The 23,059-nt window shown below is 40.6% G+C and overlaps 1 protein-coding gene across 1 annotated transcript in view; it reads left to right on the forward strand.

Moving 5' to 3' along the window:
* The window catches only part of neo1a (neogenin 1a), a gene marked incomplete at its 5' end in the record, with an annotated part of 184,754 nt that overhangs the window by 156,891 nt on the left and 4,804 nt on the right, over nt 1-23,059 (forward strand). Inside the window, 13 exons of the mRNA XM_079253663.1 lie at nt 1,004-1,213; nt 6,693-6,803; nt 7,066-7,260; nt 8,623-8,718; nt 12,333-12,565; nt 17,199-17,337; nt 18,730-18,837; nt 20,117-20,311; nt 21,114-21,146; nt 21,408-21,473; nt 21,696-21,831; nt 21,988-22,232; nt 22,788-22,880. Coding sequence (XP_079109789.1) covers nt 1,004-1,213; nt 6,693-6,803; nt 7,066-7,260; nt 8,623-8,718; nt 12,333-12,565; nt 17,199-17,337; nt 18,730-18,837; nt 20,117-20,311; nt 21,114-21,146; nt 21,408-21,473; nt 21,696-21,831; nt 21,988-22,232; nt 22,788-22,880 — 1,860 coding nt within the window. The remainder of the gene's footprint in view (nt 1-1,003; nt 1,214-6,692; nt 6,804-7,065; nt 7,261-8,622; nt 8,719-12,332; nt 12,566-17,198; nt 17,338-18,729; nt 18,838-20,116; nt 20,312-21,113; nt 21,147-21,407; nt 21,474-21,695; nt 21,832-21,987; nt 22,233-22,787; nt 22,881-23,059) is intronic.

Consider the following 23,059-nt stretch of genomic DNA (forward strand, 5'->3'; position numbering starts at 1 on the left):
AGGATGGGATTTGTTTTCTGAATGGAGCATAGACCTCCCAAAAATAAAAACTATTTGAAACACTAAAATTAATACAAAGCTTCTTTTTGCTTTTAAGAATAAACAAAATTAATTTTTTACTATCCTCGTTAACATTGTGGTTACTTTCAGCCATGAAGTCAAGTATTCAGTTCTGAATATTTCTGAACACAATTCATAAATGCAGTTTGCTGTTCAGGAAGCCCAGCCTAAAGGGAATTAAGAGGAATAAAAACTACTAATTAACATACGTTCTCTTTTCAATCCCATCTTTGGGTCTTGTCATCTGTTACCTGAAAATAGTGTTTTTTAATCTGATTTTGCTCCCTTTGCTTTTCCTCTTGGCATCTGCGTTCTCCCTTTCCTTTGTGCTTTCACAGAGTCAATTAAACAGGTTTCCATGATTAGGGAGAAGACGGGGAACAAAGCAACACACACAACAAGTTGAGACCTATTGTGTAATAAGAAAAATGGAAATTGAACACACTTAACCCTATTTTAATTTGTGCAATTCCCAAGGCTCGGCAGGGGAGGAGCTCGTGTGAGCCCTCTTCATGTATTCAGGCTTTTTGTGCATCAGTGTGACAGCAAGGAAGCGTTAATTAACTCTTCTCCCACGCTGAGCCGCCCCGCGTGTACACACATATCTCCTTAAACACACAGAAACTCCAAACACTAGCATCCCACAACAGTGCTAGCCGCAAGCAAAGCCCCGCATTAATCTCTCTGCCTCAGTATCATTGCAGGCACACACATGTGCACACCTCACTCCTTCTGTTCATATTTCATATTTATTCATCAATTTGCACTCGCGCTCAAAGGGGTGTTTGTTTTTGCAAAGCACTCTTGTTTGCGTCGCTGTTGAGAGGAGTGGAAGAGAGGAGTGAACCTGCAGTGTGGCGTTGACACACAGGGCCTGTGCCAGGGTTAGTGGGGAAGGTGTGATGCAATCTGCTAAAACATGAGGTCACCTTTCCAGCTGCAGGCCCACATGTGCTAAGTAAGTCACTTTGTTGCATTTTGACTCGTGTCCTCCTGAAATTTTTGCAGAGCATCATGCTTCGGTGGCAACCTCCACCGCTGAGCAACCAGAACGGAGAGATCACCGGCTACAAGATCCGCTACCGGAAAGGATCCCGCAGGAGCGAATCAGCTGTCACCACCGCAGGCACCCAGCTTTACAGGCTCATTGACGGTAATGATTTCTGAGTACATTTTTACTAAAATAACTAGTGTCTGAGGAAAAAAAAAGCAAACACAAAAACAACCAGTCTGATTAATTTGGGATGTCCAAATTCTTGCTGAACTAATAAAAAGGTAAAGACAAAGTTTCAGGATCTAGCTTTACAATTTCTCAGACCTTGTGATGAAAATGTTTTCATTTATTTCTGTATGTGTTAATGGACAAAGTATGATTGGCAATTCCCATCAGTTTTATCCAGTTTGAGTCTGGTTCCAGTAGATATGGAGTAGGGACCGATATATCGATCGGCCGATATGGGGGTCCAGGGTGATATCGGCTATTGGTAAAAAATTAGCCGATTTTTTATTGATTTATTTTTGTCATATATTTGTTTCTGAGACTCCCAAGTTAAAAATGTAATTGGGCTAATTATCCAGCAGATGGCGCCCATGTCTGCTGGGTAAGTAGCGGGGGGCGGGGTCATCCTTGCTCATGGCTGCCTACCGTGGAAGCAGAGACAAAGCAGCTGAGCCACGTAAAGTGAAGTCTGCTCACGAGCATTTTATATTTTGTCACTGGTAAGTTGAAATGTTAAATAAACAAACACAGTTATGTTTTCCCTCTTACACTCTCTACAAACCTGTCATTGCGTACCTCGTGGCCGCGCTGCAGCAAGGAAAGCAGTGCTTTTAGTGTTTAGCCTCGTGAACGTGTGTGAAAGTTGGTGGCTGCGTGCCATTTACACAACTTCTGAATACTTATTATTATTAGTGGTGCAACGGATCATCATTGATCAGTATCTACGGTTCAGCACACACGTGATCTGCGGATTGATATGAGAAAAAAAAAAAAAAATAGAAAGCTGCGTGCATAATTGTTCCACATAAGTGCAGCGTGTTCATGGCGAGCGGAGGAACTTGAACGCCCCAGTTCATTCAAATCCCGTGTGGGAACACTTTGGTTTCCCTGTCAAATACGATAAAGAAGGAAAGAGGTCAGCTGATAAAACAGTGACGGTGTGTAGGCACTGAGGAATAAGAAAATCGTTTTTACATTTTTTAAATCAGTGAATAATTCAGATAGTTCATGGTGTCTAACAGGTAGACTTTAGTTAAGAATGAGCTTAGAATGTATCTTTTTAGCTTTGAGTAATATTTTTGAATTTTTTTCTGGTGGATGGATTTATCGGCCATTATATCGACTATCGGCTCTAAAGTCTTTATATCGGTATCGGTATAAAAAAATCCATATCGGTCAGGCCCTAATATGGAGTTTGCACCTGCTGCCCAAAACACTTTCATTGTATTTCACATCAACACTTCAAGTTTTGCTTTGCTTTTCATATTTGGTTTTGTAAGTGGGCAAACTTTTACTCTGTCACAGACTGTAGACTTGTTTTCTGTGTGTATTGTGCTGCTCAGCCAGTATGCTGCAGTCATAGTGATTAATGTTTGGGCTGCAAACGTTGAGTTCTGCTCAAAAAACACATGAAAATGTTTAACTTGCAACTAGAAAAAGAGAAAAGAAAAAATATGGCCAGATGGGATAATTTGCGGAGGAAATAAATGACAACATGATGCTACTTTTAAATGTATGGTGAGCACAGCACTGGTCACAGCAACAGGAGGTTGCATATCGCAGGAATGCACAAAATAAGTAAATAAATAAAACTGTTGAGGAAACGGGGCTGAGATCTTTATCAGTCTACCTTCCCTGAGATAAACAGCAGCAATCTGCAGAAGCTCCAACCTGCAACTCGCAGGACTCTCAAAAATGTTACAGTTTGAGGACACAGCCAGAGGTCCTGAACCACAGAGGAAATCATAAAAGCCAGCTTTAGAGAGGTCGCAATATCCTGTGTTTGGTTTGCTCTCTCCTGCGCTGTGATTTATATCGCCGACAGGGGTTTTGTCCTCCTACAGAAGATCAGCTTCTGAATGAAAAATAACCATGAAATACATTTATGACTCATTATTAAAAAAGTTTGGATCTGCTGCAAACATTTTCGACCAATCAGAGATGGTTTTACTTCTCCAGCTTTAAAGCAGGGGTGGGCAACTCCGGTCCTCCAGGGCTGCAGCCCTGCAAGTGTTAACAGTTACCCTGCTGCAACACACCTGACTCAGACTCATACTTAATTAGACTTGTGCAGAGCTTGACATCAAACTTTGCACAAGTCTGCTAATTAGCCATTGATTTAAATCAGATGTATTGCAACGGTGAACCTCCTAACACTTGTAGGACTGCGGCCCTCAGGGACCGGTCTTTTACAGGAGCTTAAACAAAGGCCGTTGTCTCTTAATGGCTCCCAAAGGACTCTTTATTTAATACCTCATAGAATGTCTACTTCTCACCTAATGTAGTGTAGCGGCTATGAATAGTTTTTGACTAGGTTAGCAGCTTTTTTCATTGCTATGAGGAGGTGTTATTGAATGCATTTTTTTAACAAGACAAACAACCATCCAGGGGTCTCAAGATGTGATCATGGAGGGTTGCTATACTCCAGATACTAGTTGTTTCCTGCTCCAACACACCTGAATAAAAAAAAAAAGGATTCAACAGCTTCTTGTCAACTTCTACCCATTAATTTAGTCAGGTGTGTTGGAGCAGGAAAACAACAAAAACCTGCAGGGTCACACCTCTCCTCCGGCATTGTTGTAGCAGAGAACCCTGTGCCTTCTTGGAGCATTTTGGTTCATATTTCAAGACTGCGAAACGTCTTGGGGCCGATTTGGCAAAGTGCGTGCATCGGAGTGTCTTCCGGTTGCGCACTTGGAGTGAATTCACAATATGTTGGGTGTGTGCTGTACAACCAAACAGAGGACATGTACAGTAAACAGGTAACAGCAGTGAACCAGTCAGTGTTCTGGTGTCTGATAGTCTGAGGAAAGAAACTGTTTGACAGTTTTGTGGTCCTTGATTTCACACACATGTAGGGGCTTCCTGAGGGAAGTGGTGTAAAGAGTGTGTGTTGTGGGTCTGTGTGGTCTTTGATGATGTTGTAGGCTGCTTGTGTAAATGTCCAAAGGTCACTCCACTTTACACATTGGGAAGTCTTCCTGTCTTGCAGGAAGCCGTTGCCATGCCACACAACGATGGCGCCAGTGAGCACACCCTCGTATGCACCTCTGTAGAGTATAACAGGGATTTTTGGAGGCATTCGAAATTTTCCTCATCTTCCAAAGGAAGTACAGCCGTTTGTGTGCTTTGTTTATGAGTCATGTAATGCTGTGGGACCAGGTCAAATGACTGCTGATGTGCGTAACAACCAAGCGGCAACCTCCAGCGGTTAAAAGTGAAGCCTATGCAGAAGTGCATAAAACTGCAGTTCTCCCTTCATCCACTAGGGGCTGCAAAACAGAGCAAATCCCCACAGACTCCCATGTTAAAAAGGCCAACTTCACAGCAGAAATAAACATGTTTACAGCCTGGTGCAAAAATCGATTTTCGGTTTAATAGGTCAGGTTTACCTTCAAGACAACTGTGGGGGGAGTGAATTTTTTTCTAACTTGCCCTTTTAAAAGTAATTAATCTCAAAGTTCGGCATATTTAGGGGCGTGTCCTTTTGATTGACAGGTACCAATCTGCGGCTTCAAGTCAGAAGAACGTAGAACAACCGCGGTTTTCAGCCGGTTAACAACGTGACTTAGCTTTAGCCCGCTTACCTCTGTTAGCTGGTTAGCTCCTGTTATCTCGGGGTTAGCTCGGTTAGCTCTTAGCTACAGAAAGCTCGGAGTTTGCTCGATGTTAATCATCCGCCATGATGCTTACGGCTCCCCTCTCAGCTCCACATCTTTGCCCATATTTGTATTTTCTGGGCAAGACGACACGCATGACGCTGCCCACTGAGCTTCAATTCAGCTCTTTAGAAATCTATGGGTGACGTCACAGAGGCTACGTCCATCTTTTTATATACAGTCTATGTTAACAAGGAATTTAATGTCGCTACCTCTTCACCTCAGTCTCACATATGTGAATGGGGGAGGCATTAACATAAGCTAATTCTGGAGGACCCCTAAATAAAATTCAGAAAACCACGACTGAGCAGTGTCAAAAGATGGCCAAAGTGTGAGATGTAGCGTTGGGGACAAGTGTTGAGCTCGTCCTCAACGTGTCCTGGCATGTTTTCACCCTGGTGCTCAGAGCAGTCGATCTGCGTTATGGAGGGATCTTTTTTAATGTAAAGTGTGAAAAAGACAAGAAAAAGTGATTGATTTGTGCCCTTGACTTTAAATTGTGTGTCTTCTCCAGTATGACATTCATATCCCGGAGACACTTTTCACTTTTTCCTCTTTTCATACATAAATTTCAATGGTTTATCCCGGAAGAACATTTGTAAACTGTTCCTTGGGAACGTGAGCATTTTGTTCCCTTTTGATGTCTCACATAGGTCCTACATGAAATCTTTCATGCTATCAGGCTCTGTTTTATCTCTGCTGAATAGAACTTTGGGGTGCATAATGTCTGCCGTCTGAAGTGCTGCAATATCTAAAACATTGATTTTGATGCATGATGCATCTAAATAGTTGTTTGTAATCAGTTTAGTTGCATGTCTGAGTGTGATATAGAGGCTTTGATATGAAGTTACAAGGCTTACTGTAACAAGATTTCACTCTGTTACCAGCAGAATATGCGCGGCATCGCCGCAAAGAAGACACAGCGGCGCTGATTAATATTAGATGTTGTCTCAGCAACTTTCAAGTGGCCCGGCCTCACGCTGTGCGCTGCATCAAAGAGAATATACACTCAGAGTTGATTTTGAAATCATTCTGGGGGGTGAAACAGAGGGGTGTTTGTTGGTTCAAAAGCGTTTAGAAGGAGATGTTGTAGCCTTGCAGGCATGGATGGTGAGGCAGCCTTCACAAGCCACCCTCAAGGGTTGGCCCAGAACTGGTTTCAGAGTGAAATTAGCATGTAAAATGCAACTGAAACAATATAACAACCATAAAATCCTTTTTTTTTTTTTTTTTTTTCAAATTAATACAGCAACACATCATTTGTCAGCAACCACCTCCCCTTTTTACGAATACCAAATGCGGCACCCAGCAGTGATGCAACTCTCTCTGAGGGAGATGTGGCTTTAAAATATGAATGAATTTGCAGTATGATTTTCTTTGATACACTTTGTAGTTCTTTCTTATTTGACTTTTTTTGTGCTACCCTCACTCATTTTCGTTGGTAATCTCCTCTTATATGCATTTTTATCAATGAATTTTAAACCAAAATTGAAGTAATTCTCAGTCAGGTCCGTGATAGTGGATGAAGCACATCTCAGCAGCGATCGCTTGATCCATCCCGACGTGGCCATATGGATTTTCTCCTCAAGCTGTTTAGAGTTTGGGGGGAGAAAAAAAAAATCTGTTTGAAATAGTTTTGCCATCAAATATTTACTTTGTGATATGAAACCTCAGTTACCACCCAAAGAGAGAGCAAAAGTCGTTTGTAGAATAAAAGTTAGAAGAGTTCTAATAAAGTTCTGACTTGTGTCCAGGTCTGGAGCCCGGTACAGAGTACTCCTTCCGTGTGTTGGCGATGACGGTGAACGGCACAGGACCGGCCACAGAGTGGACCACAGCAGAGACATTTGAGAGCGACCTGGATGGTAACAGCTCATGTAGACCAGTTTTGGGTATTCGATGGCTGCTGTTCTGCAGGTTTTAGATGTTTTCTGCTTGACAGAACCAGACAAAAAGATGCATTTCATTTGACTCAGGTGTTCCAGAGCATAGAACCATGTAAAAACCTTCATACCAACAGCCTTTGAGGACATTGGACGACCTAAATGCAGAATAAAACCAGAATTATTTTACAGTTTAAGTGACTGTCATATTTCCTTTTAATTTCTTTTCACACATTTTCCTCAGAATCACGCGTACCGGACCAGCCCAGCTCGCTGCACGTTCGGCCTCTCGTCAACAGCATCGTAGTGAGCTGGACCCCACCGGAGAATCAGGAGATCGTGGTGCGTGGTTATACCATCGGCTACGGCATCGGAAGCCCCCACGCACAGACCATCAAAGTGGACTACAAGCAGCGCTACTACACGATTGAGAACCTGGGTATGAGGAATCGCTAGCTCTCACTCTGCGCTGCTACATGTTTAGCATTTTGCTGCCTTTAGTCTGGACTCCAATAGGTTGAACACTAATGATAGATCTGTTTATCACACACGTGGTTTTATTTTTTTTAATGTCATGTGCCGCTAATTAGATATTGACATAACCTGTGGGACTTGTGTTATTTAATACGCTTCTCTTTATGAAAAAGATAAATGTGTCACATCTAATGTGATATGCTGAGTTAAATAACAAATGAGCAAAGGCGGTAACACACAACACTACGAAGCTGTTTATCTCCACCTCACAGTGAGTTTTAGGGGAATTAATTAGATCTTTTCCAGCCCCTCTTTAGCCACTAATTACATAAATTATCCTAATGGGGACGCAGTTGTTAAAAGGTCACAATATTCAGATAAAACAAACAGGTTTTAGTGGTTTTAGGTGTCAAACCAAAGATAACATGAAGTTGGGCCTCTTTAAAATGCTGCTGCTTCCACTTTGCCTGAGTGCCTTTTATTTATTTGGGTCCAAACAATTAAATTGTGTTAAACACTAATTGAGTCATTCTGGGGGCCAAAAGGAATTTTTATTCATTTACAAGGCAGAACTATGGTTGTATGATTTTTTTTTTTCTGTTGAAAAGCATGACCTACTTGCCTTTTTCTGTCTGTCATCTTGGTTGTGATCATTTATTATATTAGTTGCATAATTGTTTACTATCAGACAAAAGCCTAAACTTAAAACCCGGGACTCGCCACAAAACTGATCATCTCAGGAAATTGAGAGAATCTAAATAGTCGGGCTGAGACAATATGCTTTTGTCCCGATTCGATTTGATTCCGATTTTTTGGGTGCCGATTCGATTTAAATTGCGATTCTCACAATTCTTCAATATTGCTGATCTTTGTAGATAAAAAGCAAAAAAAAAAAAAGTATAAAACTTTCTTTTTGGTTGTCATTTTTCTTGATTTCAATTTGGGGAAAACCAACACAGTAGCCAGACCATCATTCTGCTGCCATAATGCCCAAGATTACAAGTTAAAAGATCAATAAAAACAATAAAAATGACAAAAATTTAGTAATGGATTATATTTATTTATTTGGATAAAAAAAATCGATTTTAAAATTGTGAAGCAAAAAAATCCTGATTTTCAATTTTTCGATTGGATTTTCCCACCCCTATTAAATAGGGTTCATTGCAAAACATCAATAAATACATAATTGAAGCGTTTTAAATGTGCAAAGCTCGTGTTGAAATATTCACTCTACTAATATTGCAGTTATGCGAAGAGGGTCTCCAGAGTTTGGCTTGATTAGATGGCTGCATAAATTGATTTCATTCTTCCTGTCTTTCTCTCTCAGACCCCAGCTCTCACTATGTAATCACACTGAAGGCCTTCAATAACGTAGGGGAGGGAATCCCTGTGTATGAGAGCGCTGTCACCCGACCACAATCAGGTATGAACCGCACACATCTACATATAAACAAACCTCCATTCCTATTTTTTTTTTACATTAATAATTATTTTCTCATACACTGAAGATTATAAAGTCACTAACTGTAGTTTTTATTGTACAGAGAAACTAAAATCATTATTAGTTTCTTCCTCTGATCACACACAAGAGAAACTACACATAATGTATGAGCTGCGCTCTCTTGCGCCTCTGCTGCCTCTATAATAAATAAATAAATAAAGGAGGATTCTACTGACATTTATCTCTGCCCTCTCCCTAACCTGAATCATTATTAGACAGAATGTGTCTTGACTCTAAATTGCTGAGGAGAAAATGGGTCACTGGCCCGTCTCACCGCTTTAATTAACTCTCCTAGTCGCAGTCCCAAGTATACTTAAGTCTCTTTCTAATCAAATGATCAAACCCACAAATCCTGCGCCCGTACTTGGACTCTTGATTATCAGACTGCACCACAGATAAGCTTCCCAATTGTTGGGTTGGATGTTTGAGTTGGCAGATATGACCAGAAATATTGCTCATATTTACATGCTTTGTGAACTGGAGCTCAGCCTCAGGCAACAAAAAAAGCTTTTATGATTTACTGGAGTTGTACAAGATATTTCTGAATAACTGTCAGGTCAGATCCTCACTCTGATTCTCACTTTGAGTTTTAAGAAGTCTTCTTGATCATATCTTCAAGCCTAAATACAACCAGTTGTTGCCTGATCAGCTGTTTTTTTTCTGAACAAGCATATGAACACGTGTACGTAATGAAATGGCCAGAAAGTTTACATTTAAAATCAGGTTGATTTCCTAAATGACGTTTATTTAGGAAGAGAAATGTTTGGGAGTGTGTAGCATCTATTATCCTTTGAGATGTGTAATGCAGCACTTGTGTCTGTCATGTCGCTGCAGTTAGATACAAACGGCTTTGTTACATTAGCCAAAGCATACTGGCCACCCTGACCGGCTGCCAGCAGCATCATTCGTTGAGCTTTAGATCAAAACCCTGTTAGCAGCGAGAAGAAGAGCTTAAGTCCCCAATTCAGAGTGCTTGACAAATGATCTCAGTTAGCAAAACGCTGCCAGTCAAAGGGAGCATGTTGGCTGAGTTCATGCAGGCTGTGTGACTGTGCCAGAAGACGAGCAGCCCATGCTTCCCTGGTGTGTCCCAGAATGTGGGCTGCACCCGCCTCCTCTCCCATCCAGCCTCCCATCCAGCCACCCGCCTTCCCCGCTCAGCCTTGATCGCTGCAGTTTGTCTCAGCTGCAGCACTATTACACCACCGAGCCTGAGAGGGGCGGGATGCCTGGTGACATGAATCACGTCAACACGCTTCAAGGGGGGCGGTGGCAGCTTAAGTATGTGCACACACTGTCATACTGTACACTTCTCTCTGAGAAGATCTGGCTTCTTAACATCCTCGCGCACAGACATATAACGCAGCAGTCGCGCAGACCCCCTGTGGTGGCTTTGGCAACCCTTCGTCAGATCCAAAAGTTTCCTCTCAAAGCAGAACCAAAAGCCCACCACCATCGTCTGTTGCTGGATCCTTTGGGGCATGTTCCCTTCCTGCCAGTTTGTTCAAGCTAGAATGAAAAAGAAGGGCTGACCTACATTTCACTTTTTGAAAATAAAATTGAAGAAAACTTTGTGAACTTGGGCATGGAAAAAGCGCTGTGCTGAATGCTCAAATGCAGGGATTTTTCTCAGCTCATTCCCCTTGTAAATACGGGAGTCCGTATTCCTCCAAGCTGGGTAAAGAACTGCGGCCTGCATGCCGTTCCAGAAAAACCTCCGTCCACAACCACATGCATGCCTGGATCTACAACATGAACACACAAACGCACACTCTGACTCAGTCTTGGGAATATAATGAGGGCAGCTCCCGTACAAAGAGGTGTCAAATGGAGCGAGGTGCAGAGTAGAGGACCAAGGATCGAGGAGGAGTGTCGCCACGGGTGACCGAGCAAAGCTTTTCTTTTTTCTTTTTTTTTTCATCCCAACCAAGTCTGGAAACAAGCAAAGAAACCAGCAACCAGAAGAAACCCATCTTGAAGCATTCATTCTTTTTTATTTTGGCAAGAAGCTGCCTGTTAGAGACCATATTTCCGTCTAGATTCACTGTGCTTCATGGTGTGAAGTGGGCAGGGACCCTTCACACAAACAAACTCGCGTGTTCTTAGTGAAATACGCACAGTTATTCTGAGATTAAGAGTGAAACAAGTCGCCCTTATTCAGCATGCCAAATTCCTCTTGTATGAACAACTTGGATGATTTAGTTCCAGCTGACAAATATTGAAATATAAAATGGTTGATTTTTATGCACATTAAGACGTGCACATAAAGTACAAGACACAGACAACAGCAGTGGAAATTAGTTGTTTTTAACCAATCAGTTTGCTACCTTATTAGGAGGATCATGATCACACGGTCGCTATGAGAGTGTTGTACGTCTGTCTGGATGGTAAACGCTTGGCACTTAAAGAATTCCTCTTAACATAGTTAGTTTTATGCAAACACACCAGTCCAGATAAAGCCGCCTTGTTCTGCGTAAGTACACTCGGCACAGTGCAAGCGCCAGAGATCAAGTTGAAACCTGTGTGATTAGTTGATAACCAGGTCTGCATCACCTGCTCCAAAGCCACCCAAACATCTGGAGCATAAAGCAGAAGGCATTGAGCCCTTACCTTTATACCACCGCATTTAAAGAAATCTCCACGTTCCTTCAAAGGTAAAACAATAACACTTTAATGTCGTCCAAAATTTGCCTTTTGCTTGGCAAAACCTGCTTCGCAAAATAAAGAAAAAGAAATCCAACCAACAAAGCACTTAAATTATGTTGTTGAGAATAGTTGAGCCAAACGTAAGTGAAATGTATCCTCTCCAGGTGAAACTTTCCCATGACCTGCCTCTCCTTTTCACCTACAGGCTCCACTCTTATAGTTTCATTTTTCTTTGTAGAGTTTTGAAGGACATAGTTCACGTCGCTTACTCAACCCTGAAAAGAGGGGAAGCATTCAAAAGCACTTTGCGTTGTTGTGTTTTTCCACTGTGCATTGAAAATGTTTCAAAACTGCATCTGTTGAAAAAATACTGGGTATTATAAAACATGTTAATATGTATACATGTTTAATCGAGGACTGTGGTTAAATGCTTTCACTTTTTCATTTACTGTAATCTTTTCATATGAATAGATAATCTCTTCCTCTCTTCCAGTAGTGCTACAGTAACTACTGATAGCGCCTCACATACTGTTCCGTAGCTTCGATATAACAAAGTCTGTAGGTTCGTCTTGTTGTAGAGGTTAGTGTCTGCTTTTCTAATAGAATTTTCTCTCTTTCTTTTCACCCTTCCCAATCCCACCTTGTTACACCTACATGGTCTTATCTCCCCCCCCCCCCCCCCCCCCCCCCCCCCCCCCCCCTCCCTCCCACACCACTTCACCGGTGTCCTTCATTTTTAACGCATTAACCTGATTTTCACCTCTGCATCCCTCCCTGCATCTTGTTTTGACTCCACTGTCTGATTCGCCACACCACGCTTCTCGTTATGTGTTAATTTTGGTCATTTTAATTTATGTGCATGCATGCGGGTTAACTGCCCTGACACGCAGACCCCTTAGACCCCGATGTTGACCTGTACGAAATCTTCCATGCTCCATACACCCCAGTACCAGACCCAACCCCCATGATGCCTCCCGTGGGTGTTCAGGCCTCCGTGTTGAGTCACGACACCATCAAAGTGACCTGGGCTGATAACTCGCTACCCAAGAACCAAAAGATCACAGATAACCGATTCTACACTGTGAGATGGAAGACCAACATCCCCGCCAACACTAAAGTGAAGGTAAGAGATGCTTCTTTATTTAGCATATAGCTAAGTTTTGCAAAATAAGCTTTATTAATATTATTCCAACAAAATAGGCCACATCTTTCTTTAAACACTTCTAAAGCTCAGTCATTTAGGTTTTTGTTTACATTTTAAACCCATTTACTGCTTTGTGTGATTTGCTCAGAGAAAACTGAAACCATTTTGCTGTGATTCAAATATCAAGGGTGTTTAAAACCATGTGAGTCTTGTGTGTTTTCATTCTACGTGTTGTATAAGCCCACGTTTACCCAAGAGAGTTGTCAATGAGCTGAAAATAAACTGTGCTATCATGTGAGTATATAAAGTAATACAGCAGCATCTCCCTATCCAGGAGGAGCATAATGCTGATGTTTGCATCTGTTGCCATTCAACTTTTAAGCACTGGATTGAAAAACAAATGTTTTTGGTGTCAATGCTAAAAATAAAATGTTGTGGCAATAGGTTTCCTCCCACATGGAGAAAATAACTTAAACTTTTTTTAATTCTATTTTATCTTCAAATTAACTCCGTTACTGATATCTTGCTGTCAAGCTGGATATTGCACCCATTTTAAATTGCAACCACTTTAACTTCCATCCAGCACTATTTAGTGATGACTTGCATTGATATCTTGAGGATAATTTTACCGCAGAGGAAATAACAAGCAAGATCAAAGCACTTGGAAAACTTTTGTCCTCCATCATTGGTTTTCACCCTGGAAAAGCAAAAGTTTGTTTTAGTTTGGCTCCCTTCACTCGTCCTGCCCGCCTTGTAGTTTCTTCGTTGCAAGCATGGACTCTGTGATGGAGACAAACTATGATTTGTCAAACCACAGAATGAGTGAATCGCAGTTTTTTCTGTGATGGACTCCTCCAATGCTCTGCCTTCCACTGTTCATTTATCATCCACATTCAGTAAAACTATTATAGACCAAAGTTAATGTTATTCACTCTATGACTGTCACGTTTACATTGAATGACCGTTATCATGTGAGGACATTAACCATGTCCTCACACAGAGCACGTGTCTTCTGAAATGACTCCGTTTTCATTATTTCACTGATTAAGATGAGCATAACATCATACCAAGCTGAGAAGTTTAGTCTTTACCAATGTCCTGTTTCACAGTGGAATGGATATCATCAAACTGATGTTCCCTTAGAAGAAAGTATGAAGAAGTTTAGGTCGAGGTAGCTCTCTTCCAGAAAAATCCTCTGCTTCCCATGGGAATCTATGATCAGACACCTTTCACTGATCTACACATTTATAAAGTCAGTGTTCATGTAATTTCCTCCTCTGTCACAGAGTCAGGATGCCTGTTGCCATCGGTGCCAATTATATAGCAACTGTGTTTTTTTTTTCATTAAAAAAAAAAAACACTGTTGTAGCAATTCTATAAGGAAAATATTTAGATTTTTTTGGTTTTAATAAGAATAGTTGTGTTGCAATAACAGACTCCTGTTAGCCAATAATTACCCAGATGGAACTCTGTATCCACAAAGAAGCATGGATAATTTCATTTGCTGATGCCATATTTGTGTGTGTGTGTGTGTGTGTGTTTTTTTTCTTCAAGAGTTTGTGAACAAACAATATAAATTCAAGAAAACATTTATGAGTGCTCTTAAAAAACCAGAGTGAAAGAGCCAGGACTGTAATGCTTGTGTTTAAAGCATTATAGCATCTGACCGTGAATGCAAGGACTGATAGTTTCAAATCCCTGAAATGTGCTCTTGATTAAAGACAGAAATCCCACCACCACATAGAAGACTTCGTGGTTGTGAGAGCCATAACTGCAGGAGGATTTTATGGGTTTTAGTGAACTTCCACACATCAGTATCATCCTCCCCACACAACAACAGCAGATTTTCACCATGGCCCAACACAAGCATGAAGCACAGCAACAAAGTCATATTTTTCCTTATTTTTCAGACAGTTTCTTCACTCGGTGTCACATGTTCATGTTAAATGTTTTATGTCAATGATCACATCGTGACAAAATAATGATACTGCTGTTGTTCACAGGAACGTGACACGAAAACTTCTTGTTATAACCTGATAAGTTTGTACGTTGTGATGCCACACTTATCTCCGCAGAACGGAGAACACAGTGTATTTGCATTTGTGTGCGTGTGTGTGTGTGTGTGTTGTCTGCATGTGTGCAAACCTGTGACCGAGCAGAGCTCAGATAAAAGACCTGCATTTACTGATAAATTATTCAACAAGGACAAGACAAACTGAGAAGCAGAAAAGAGGGTGTAGATCTGACAATGCATTCCCCATACAGCCAACTAGGAGGACAGATACACACACACATACACACAAACCAAACAAAGTCTTCGACAGGATGCTTCCATGCAGCTTTTTTCCCAGTGATGACCTTCATGCACGAGCTCCAGCCTGCTATTGATGATTTATTTATGATTATTAGGAGTGAAAAGGAAGTGAAATGTGATTTGTTAGTGTATCATTCAACAAAATCATCACAGTGAAGTAAATTCGCAGCAACATAACTACAGTATATGATGAACAGCTCAGCCTGCTGATAGGAAGCCATGCTCAAACTGCTTTGATTTTCACAAAGTCACGGTTATTAATGAGTTACTTGGGCTCATTATGTTTCTGTACTAGTAATGAAATCTCACATGAAGTTTATTAGAGAGGTGCAGTGCTCTGGGACCTCCATCTGGTCCATCCTGTTGTAGGCATTGCTGTACTACAGAAGTATATCCAGCAGAAACGTGCTCACCTTAACGCCTCTCTGAGAGCAAGTCCAACCAGACAGGCTTGTACATTATTGAAGGGATGACTCTTAAACTGGCTGCATGTTGCTAGGAACAGAGTGTGTTTTCCTCTCCTATCCCACTGCCCTCTGTTTGACAGCCCCCGGTGGAGAACAGCACTTTTGTCATTGTACGCAACGTCATTGGCCAGCCTGATTTACTACGTTCAACTCCCACCAAGCTGAAGATGTTTTAGAAATGTTTTTCCATGTTAGCTCAGGCCACTGGAAAGCCAAGATTTATATTCTCATACGAGTCTTGGTTTTAAATTTGCTGACAGTAAGCTAAATGTTGTATTTGTAAAACCAAGATTCTCTGCATAGATTTGGAAGCTCTTTTTCATAGGCGGTGGTTTGTGGTCCCGTTTAGCAGAACTGTATTATGCGGGTTTTATTTCTCAGAGTGCCCTCAGTGATAGTGGGGGTTTCATGTCAGTGTAACACGTTCTACCTACTATAAATGCCAAACTGCATCCTCCAGCTTGAGAGTACAGTAAACCGTCACACAACATGTGAAGCCAGAAATCTGCAGTTCTTCGCAAAACTCTTGTCTTTATATTTTGGATTCAAGCACTCTTAAAGCATTCTTAAAATGTTTTCAAGCAATACTTTTCCAGATTTTTTATTAAGTCATTTAGAGTTTTCTTTGGACATTGAAGACTTTTTTTTCCCCATTTTTCAATCCTTATAGGTGAACACTTTCAGAGGAATTTATATTTGTTTGTTTGGTGAACACAGATCCATTAGAATTAAAAACTACCTCGAGCTCAACTTATAAACCAGCGCTGTGTCAAACAACTAACAGAAACTAAGCAAAAGATTTTTTTTTTTGTATCATCAGGCACATTTTTCTACAGGCTTTTTCCCTTTTCTTTAGTTTTATAAATAATAAAGTCCAAAAATAACACCAATTGACAGACAGGAAATAGTATTTTTGCACCGTTACTTTGATTCCCAAGCATATAACCCAGTTATATGTCACCATGACCTGCAGTGCAAAAATAAATGAGGAAACTGAACAAGTAAAGGACAAAATACAAAGTGTTGGGTCTTAAAAATAAAATCTGAATTTTTTTTTTTTTCTTCAGAAAATATGCAAGAAGTGAGAAGTGTATGGTCCATTTAAGTTCTCTGAAGCCTTATCAGAAATGTTCTTCATTGAAAAGCATCACAAAGCCATTTTTATAGATGAAAACGAGGAGAAAAGGCGGTGGTTTGCCAAATGACACAAAAAAAAAAACCTGGCCTGAGAATCAGTAGCTCCAGGTTTTATAGAACAATGGCTCCTCTTCAGAACCGGGACTTGAGCATTACTGAAATTGCAGCGTGGGATCATCTGCATGTAGAACAGAGCAAATAGCAGCAAACCTCCAAAGAAGAGCTTTGGATGTTGTCTGGAGACTGTTAAAGACATTACAAAAAGCTTGTGTAGGAAGGTTGAAGTGTTGACAAGTTAAGTACCAAATACTGACTTTCAAGCTCTTTTTAGCTATGCAAGCTTGTTTTTCCTTCTTCTTTTTTAAAATTATTTATTAATTTTTGCACATTTCAGTAAGTTCCTGGAAGTGTTTTTAGTTTTCTTGGTAATATTTGAATAAATATGGGATAGATCAAGACTTTTGCAGACATTTTCAAGAACCCTCTAGACCTGTAAATAGCAATGGATGTTTTTCACCATTGTTGTATGGTTGATTGAAGATTAAATAATCAGCACAGTATTTCATTTTGTGGATGTTATTTTCGACATTACGTGTTCGTGGCAAACTAAAGAAAGAAAGAAACTCAGTGGGTCTCCCATCATACAAACTAAAGTCCTGTTGTTTCATGTTTGTGTTTGCTCGCCTCTCCGCAGATGGCCAACACCAGCAGCCTGAGCCACATGGTGACGGGTCTGAAGCCCAACACACTGTACGAGTTCTCCGTCATGGTGACCAAAGGCCGCCGCACCAGCACCTGGAGCATGACAGCACAGGGCACCACCTTTGAGACCAGTACGAACACTACAAGCGCATGCACACAAATAATTGTGCATACACACTCATTATGTAAAAAAATATAATAGATAAATAAAATAATCACAAGGTCACAAACAAGCAGCATGTTCCTGGATAACGAGCTCCTGGCTGCTTGGGGGTAACATTTGACCTTTTGCAGCCCAAACGCAGGAAATGAACAAACTTGAAAAAATCCTATTATGACCACACAGTAAATGCAAAATAATATAATGGGTATTTATCAGTAGTTCCACATTTAATGGGAAATGTGAAGGTGTTCATTTCAGATCTGCTGGTAAAACTTAGTGGAGTTACATCAAAACATGCAACTAGTTGAACTAAACCGGCCAATATATGTCATGACATGAGTCATGATCAACTTAAGAAAAAAAAAAAAAATTATTTATATATATACATATATATATATATATATATATATATATATATATATATATATATATATATATATATATATATATATATATATATTGTTATATATATATTGTTTTTTTGTTTTTTTTTAAATCATTTGGTGATGACTCGTGGCAAGATGCTTTTGTCACAGGAGAACTTAATCTCTTCAACTCGTCTTGAATCTGTCATGGGTTCAAGTAAACAGAACAATAATGAGTTTTTCTTGGTTTATTGTTCCTTTTCTAACTCGTGGCTTTAATTCGGGGTCGGATCACGATTCTTTTATGTTTGTTTTGACACCTTATCTATAAGATGACAGTGTGTGATCACAGTTTCCCCTGAATCCGCCAAACCAAATTTCACTGCATGTGTTTAGAGGATTCCTTGTGTCACCATGCAAATTAAAAGCATACAATGCCTCGTGTCTCTGCTGAACATTTCTGCATTGCTTTCTACCTAATAGATAATAAAACCTGCAGGTTCCAAACTTTCAGAGCACATTCTCTCTTGCTGAGCTGTTGGATTATTTGGGTTTAATGCAAATTTAATACCAAAATCTAATTTTCTTCAGTGACACATTTATTAGATTGAGATTTATTAATCTTTTAATAGCAATTAATGGTCTTGATTTTTATTATTTTCTTAAAAGAGACTGTTACTGTTTCAGCCCTGCTGAGGGTTTGTTGAACAGATGTGCAGGGGGATTCTATCTGCAAGGTCACACACGCACACACACACACACACACACACACACCTATAAATATTCATCCCGGCAAACACAAGTAATGAGCCGTGCATTCTTCCCTGCACACAAGAAACGCTTTTAGCATAAAAGCTCAACTTGACACACACATATAGTTTATTTACAACCTGTAAAGTTCCACCATGCTGGTGAGTTTGACAAATCCTCTGCTGCCACGTTCCGTTGACCTTCTCACGGACAAACCAACCTCTTTTTCTAAATCCCCATCACAGTTCCCAGCTCCTCCCCAAAAGATGTGACTGTGGTGAGCAAAGAGAACAAACCTCGCACCATAATTGTCAACTGGCAGCCTCCGTCTGAAGCCAATGGGAAAATCACCGGTGAGTTTGGAACTTCCCATCATGTGTTGCGTGTCGTGCAGCCTCCCAGTTCTCCGTTAAGTCTTTCATTTTCACCGTAATGACGTCTTGGAAGCATCTCTGCACTCAATGAATGAATCCATAATAACAGTCAAGTTTCTTTGAGTGAATAACCTTAAAAAGATGTCAAAAGATGTCTGACATTTTCAGACTTTGTCGTGCAGTGCTGGTTTCAGATCAGCTGTTTGTGTCTGAGTGCTCACGTCAATGTTTTTGTTACAAATGGGAAACTCAGAGAATGTCACATTAGGCGGTAATTGTTAGGTTAAAGCTGCTGTATTTTAAGGCATCAAAACAGTTTTTTAAAAGCATAACACAGTTTAAAAATATAATTAAGAAATTTCCTTTGCTGATTATTTACGCAAGGACATTTTTTTTGTTTTGCATGTTTGTGAAGTTCTCTTTATAACAATGCAAATTAAGTGTTAACCTTAAAAATGTGTAATTTTTCTTCATTTTCAGACACAAATCTGGTTTTTGATTTAAAAAAATCTATTCAAAACTTGATTTAATCAAAATGGGAGTGGAAGGTTATTTTTTTTCTTATTTTACTGTGTGAATAGTATAATCATGTAGAAAAAATTAGATTCTTGCCATTTTATTAGGAAGAAAATATTTATATGAAACTCAAAACACAAAAATGTGCTTGTTTTTTATGCCATTTGTCTGTTTGTTAGCAACCACACGCAGAAACTTCTGGATGGATTTTCATCATTTTTTCTCCTTTGAAAATGGGTCCTAGTCTAACTTCCATTCCTTTCAATTTTGGAAGTGATCCAGATCACCGTCTGGATCCAGGATGATTTTGAAGGATTCTTTATCTTTGTCAGATTTTCAGGTCCATTTTCAGTTTATATCCATATAACTCAACAATAAATGGTCAGAGTGCGCAACCAGAAAATACAGAAAAAGTTCCCAACATATTTTACAAGAAATCAAAGATAGATCTGGATCTTGGCAAAATTCTGGACACTAAGATCCAGAACAGGAGAAAATATTGTTATCATTGCAATAGAATAAATTAAGATATAAACATGCAACAAACAGCAGAACACTGTGGATTCAGTATCAGTGTAAATGAATCTAATGTTGTATACATATAAAATGAATGCATGATTTTACATGTGGTGGAAATTACAACGTGTGGAAATGACCTGCTGAGGTCTGAAAGTATCAAAACTAACAGAAAACAGCTGGTTTACCACATACGCTGAACTTTGTTCTTCTTTTGTCCTTGTAGGCTATATTATTTACTACAGTACAGATGTAAACGCAGAAGTCCATGACTGGGTTATTGAGCCGGTGGTGGGTAACCGCCTCACTCACCAGATCCAGGAGCTGACCTTGGACACCACCTACTACTTCAAGATCCAGGCTCGAAACTCTAAAGGCATGGGCCCCATGTCTGAGGCCGTTCGCTTCCGCACTCCCAAGAGTAAGTTTCCATCATGTAGTTGAAACTGAAATACAAGTGGAGCTTTCAGGAGGTTACGGAGTCATTTCTAATAGGGAGCATCAGAAATATTTCAAAGACCAATTTTGTGCTTTGTAAGGATTTTTTCCTGCTATAAAAGCTGACTTTAGGTGAGCTGTTTGATGTGAAAAAATCAACCAGCGCTGCTTAAAGATTTCACTTTAGCCGACAAAGCTGTTCTCATGGCGACGGTTTTTATCTGTTTAACTGCTCAGATTGAATGTTCATCTCACAAAATGAAAATAATTTTTTTTTTTAAAAATGCATCAGACTGCAAAGTTTGTCTCTTCAGGGATGATTTCCCCCCCAAGCTGTATGTAAATCATAAGATGGATCTGTCCTGAGTTCAATCCATTTTACATTGTGCTCAACTCGAAAACTTTTCCAAGTTTTGCTGTTTTGTTTCAGATGAAATTGGAAGTCTGGTCTGCAAATTTGCATAGATATTAATAATAAAGTGAATCTCGTATAGTATAGTATATTGTAATATTTTAGCTCTGGAATTTGATGTTTTTTATAATTTCTATATGAATGCTTTGCCCTTGATATCTGCTCATCTGTGTCTGTAGCACATTCTGTTTAGCACCTTTTTTTTCACTATTTTTCATTCCTCTAGTTTTGCCCCTCACCTCCTCACAGCCCCCATCCCACTTTATTTCGCTGTCCCTTGCTGCTCTTCTCAGCTAACCAGTCTTTTTTTTTTTTTTCTTTTTTTTTTTGCTTTTATTGTCCTTTCCTCCCTGCTCTCCTTTGGCCTGTTAAGCTGAGTCTTCTGACAAAATGGCTAATGACCAAGGTAAAGCCCCACTTCACACTTTATTTCTGCCAACTGCACCTCATGTGCTTCTCTTTCTGAGGATCTTCATCTTCTGGGCTGATGACAAGTTGCAACAGTGCATGAGTGGCAAAATGTGTCTGTGCTAGTTCAGTTGTTCTTGCTGTTACATTTCTCATAAGGAGGCTATTGAAATTCTTTTTAATTCTCTCTCTTTTTTTCTCTTTCTCTTTCTCCATGCATATATATATATTCTTTGTGTGTGTGTGTGTGTTTAATCAGCCTCAAATCTTCCACCAAAACCAGGACCAGGAGGTTCAAATCCACAAGATTCTGGGACTCCACTTGGTAAGATTTTAATCCCAGCTGCTGTTTCTGACAGTCCTCCTTCAGCTGTCATGCTCATCAGATAAAAACTGAACCGTATTTCCCAAAAGCATTAGATATATTTTTTATTTTTGAATGTGAACAGAGCAAAGTATCTTTTCCCTGTTTGTGTCGTCGTGACATTCATTCTCCGGTTGTCTGTGTCGATGCATCTCGTCTCATCCCGTTTTCTCTCTCTTTGAGGTAAACCAGGTGTCGGAAGTGGTGAAAATCACGTCGTGGTCATCGTCATCATTATCTCAGTGGGAGCCTTCACCATAATTGTGGTGGTGGTGGGGGCCTTCCTGTGCACACGGCGCACCACGTCCCACCAGAAAAAGTAAGCTGTTCACTGACACTTCTATCGCTCTCATCCTCTGTTTGTGTCCCGGTGCTCCGTGCTTCGTATGATCTACCGCTCGGCTCCCTCCCAGGCCTGTTCCGGCTCGTTCTCAGGCTCTTTCTGTATCGCTGCTTTTTGTGTTCTCTCCTGCAGAAAGCGAGCCGCGTCAAAGTCATCAAACGGCTCCCATAAGTACAAGGGGAACTCCAAAGACCTGAAACCGCCTGATCTTTGGATTCACCACGAGAGGCTGGAACTGAAACCGATGGACAAGTCTCCAGAACCCAACCCCGTCATGACCGAGACCCCCATCCCCCGCTCCTCACAGGACATCACTCCAGCTGACAGCGGTCTGGAGAGCAACCCCCACCTGCAGCAGAGGCGCAACTCCTACCGCGGTCAGTCTCTCCCCATGGGGAATGACTTCAAGTTTGATGTTTGGGGGGACAAAAAAAAAAAGATGCAAGTGAAATGTCACCCTTTGCTTCCTGATCTGGCTTACATAATAACACAGAGCTGAAGTTTTGAGTTTGGCTGGCAGGCAGGAAATGTCTGCTGGCGAAAGAGTCGATTATTCTGACAGGAGAGGTGGTAATGCCTGCAAGGTTTGCTTCCAGGAGCTCATCTTACACAGCGCTGGAGAATTTGTGGCTTTGGTGCCACAAGTCAGCACTTGTTTCTGTCTGTGACCGTCATTCAGAACATCTCATGCTTTTCATGCATGGCGCTAAATGCCCATTACATGTCACAATGCTGCGAGCTCACACATCAATACCACAACTGTCTGTTCAGTTATAGTTGGTTCATCACTAAATAACATTGAATTGACAGTGAAATGCAATCAAAACACAATAGTATGAAATTGATTTGAGCCTATAATGGATCATTCACCCAAAAAACTCAACTGCAGAGTTGCAGCTCTCTGATTGGCTGGTTTCCACCGTACCTTTTAGGCCACGAATCAGAGGACAGCATGTCTACACTAGGAGGCCGGCGAGGGATGAGGCCTAAAATGATGATGCCTTTTGACGTACAGCCGCCGCAGCGTAAGTGTGTGTTTATACGTGTTCTGGTAACCCGCACATAGTGACTAATCAGTCTGCAAAGTCTCCACAATATATCTGACAATCAACACACATTTCATGCCTCCCATAAAATGTTTATCTGTGTTTGCTTTGTTGCTTTCTGAATTCAGACAACAGAGAAGTGCATGTTTGTATCCCAC

Source organism: Telmatherina bonti (genome assembly GCF_933228915.1).
Source record: "Telmatherina bonti genome assembly, chromosome: 1".
NCBI lineage: Eukaryota > Metazoa > Chordata > Actinopteri > Atheriniformes > Telmatherinidae > Telmatherina > Telmatherina bonti.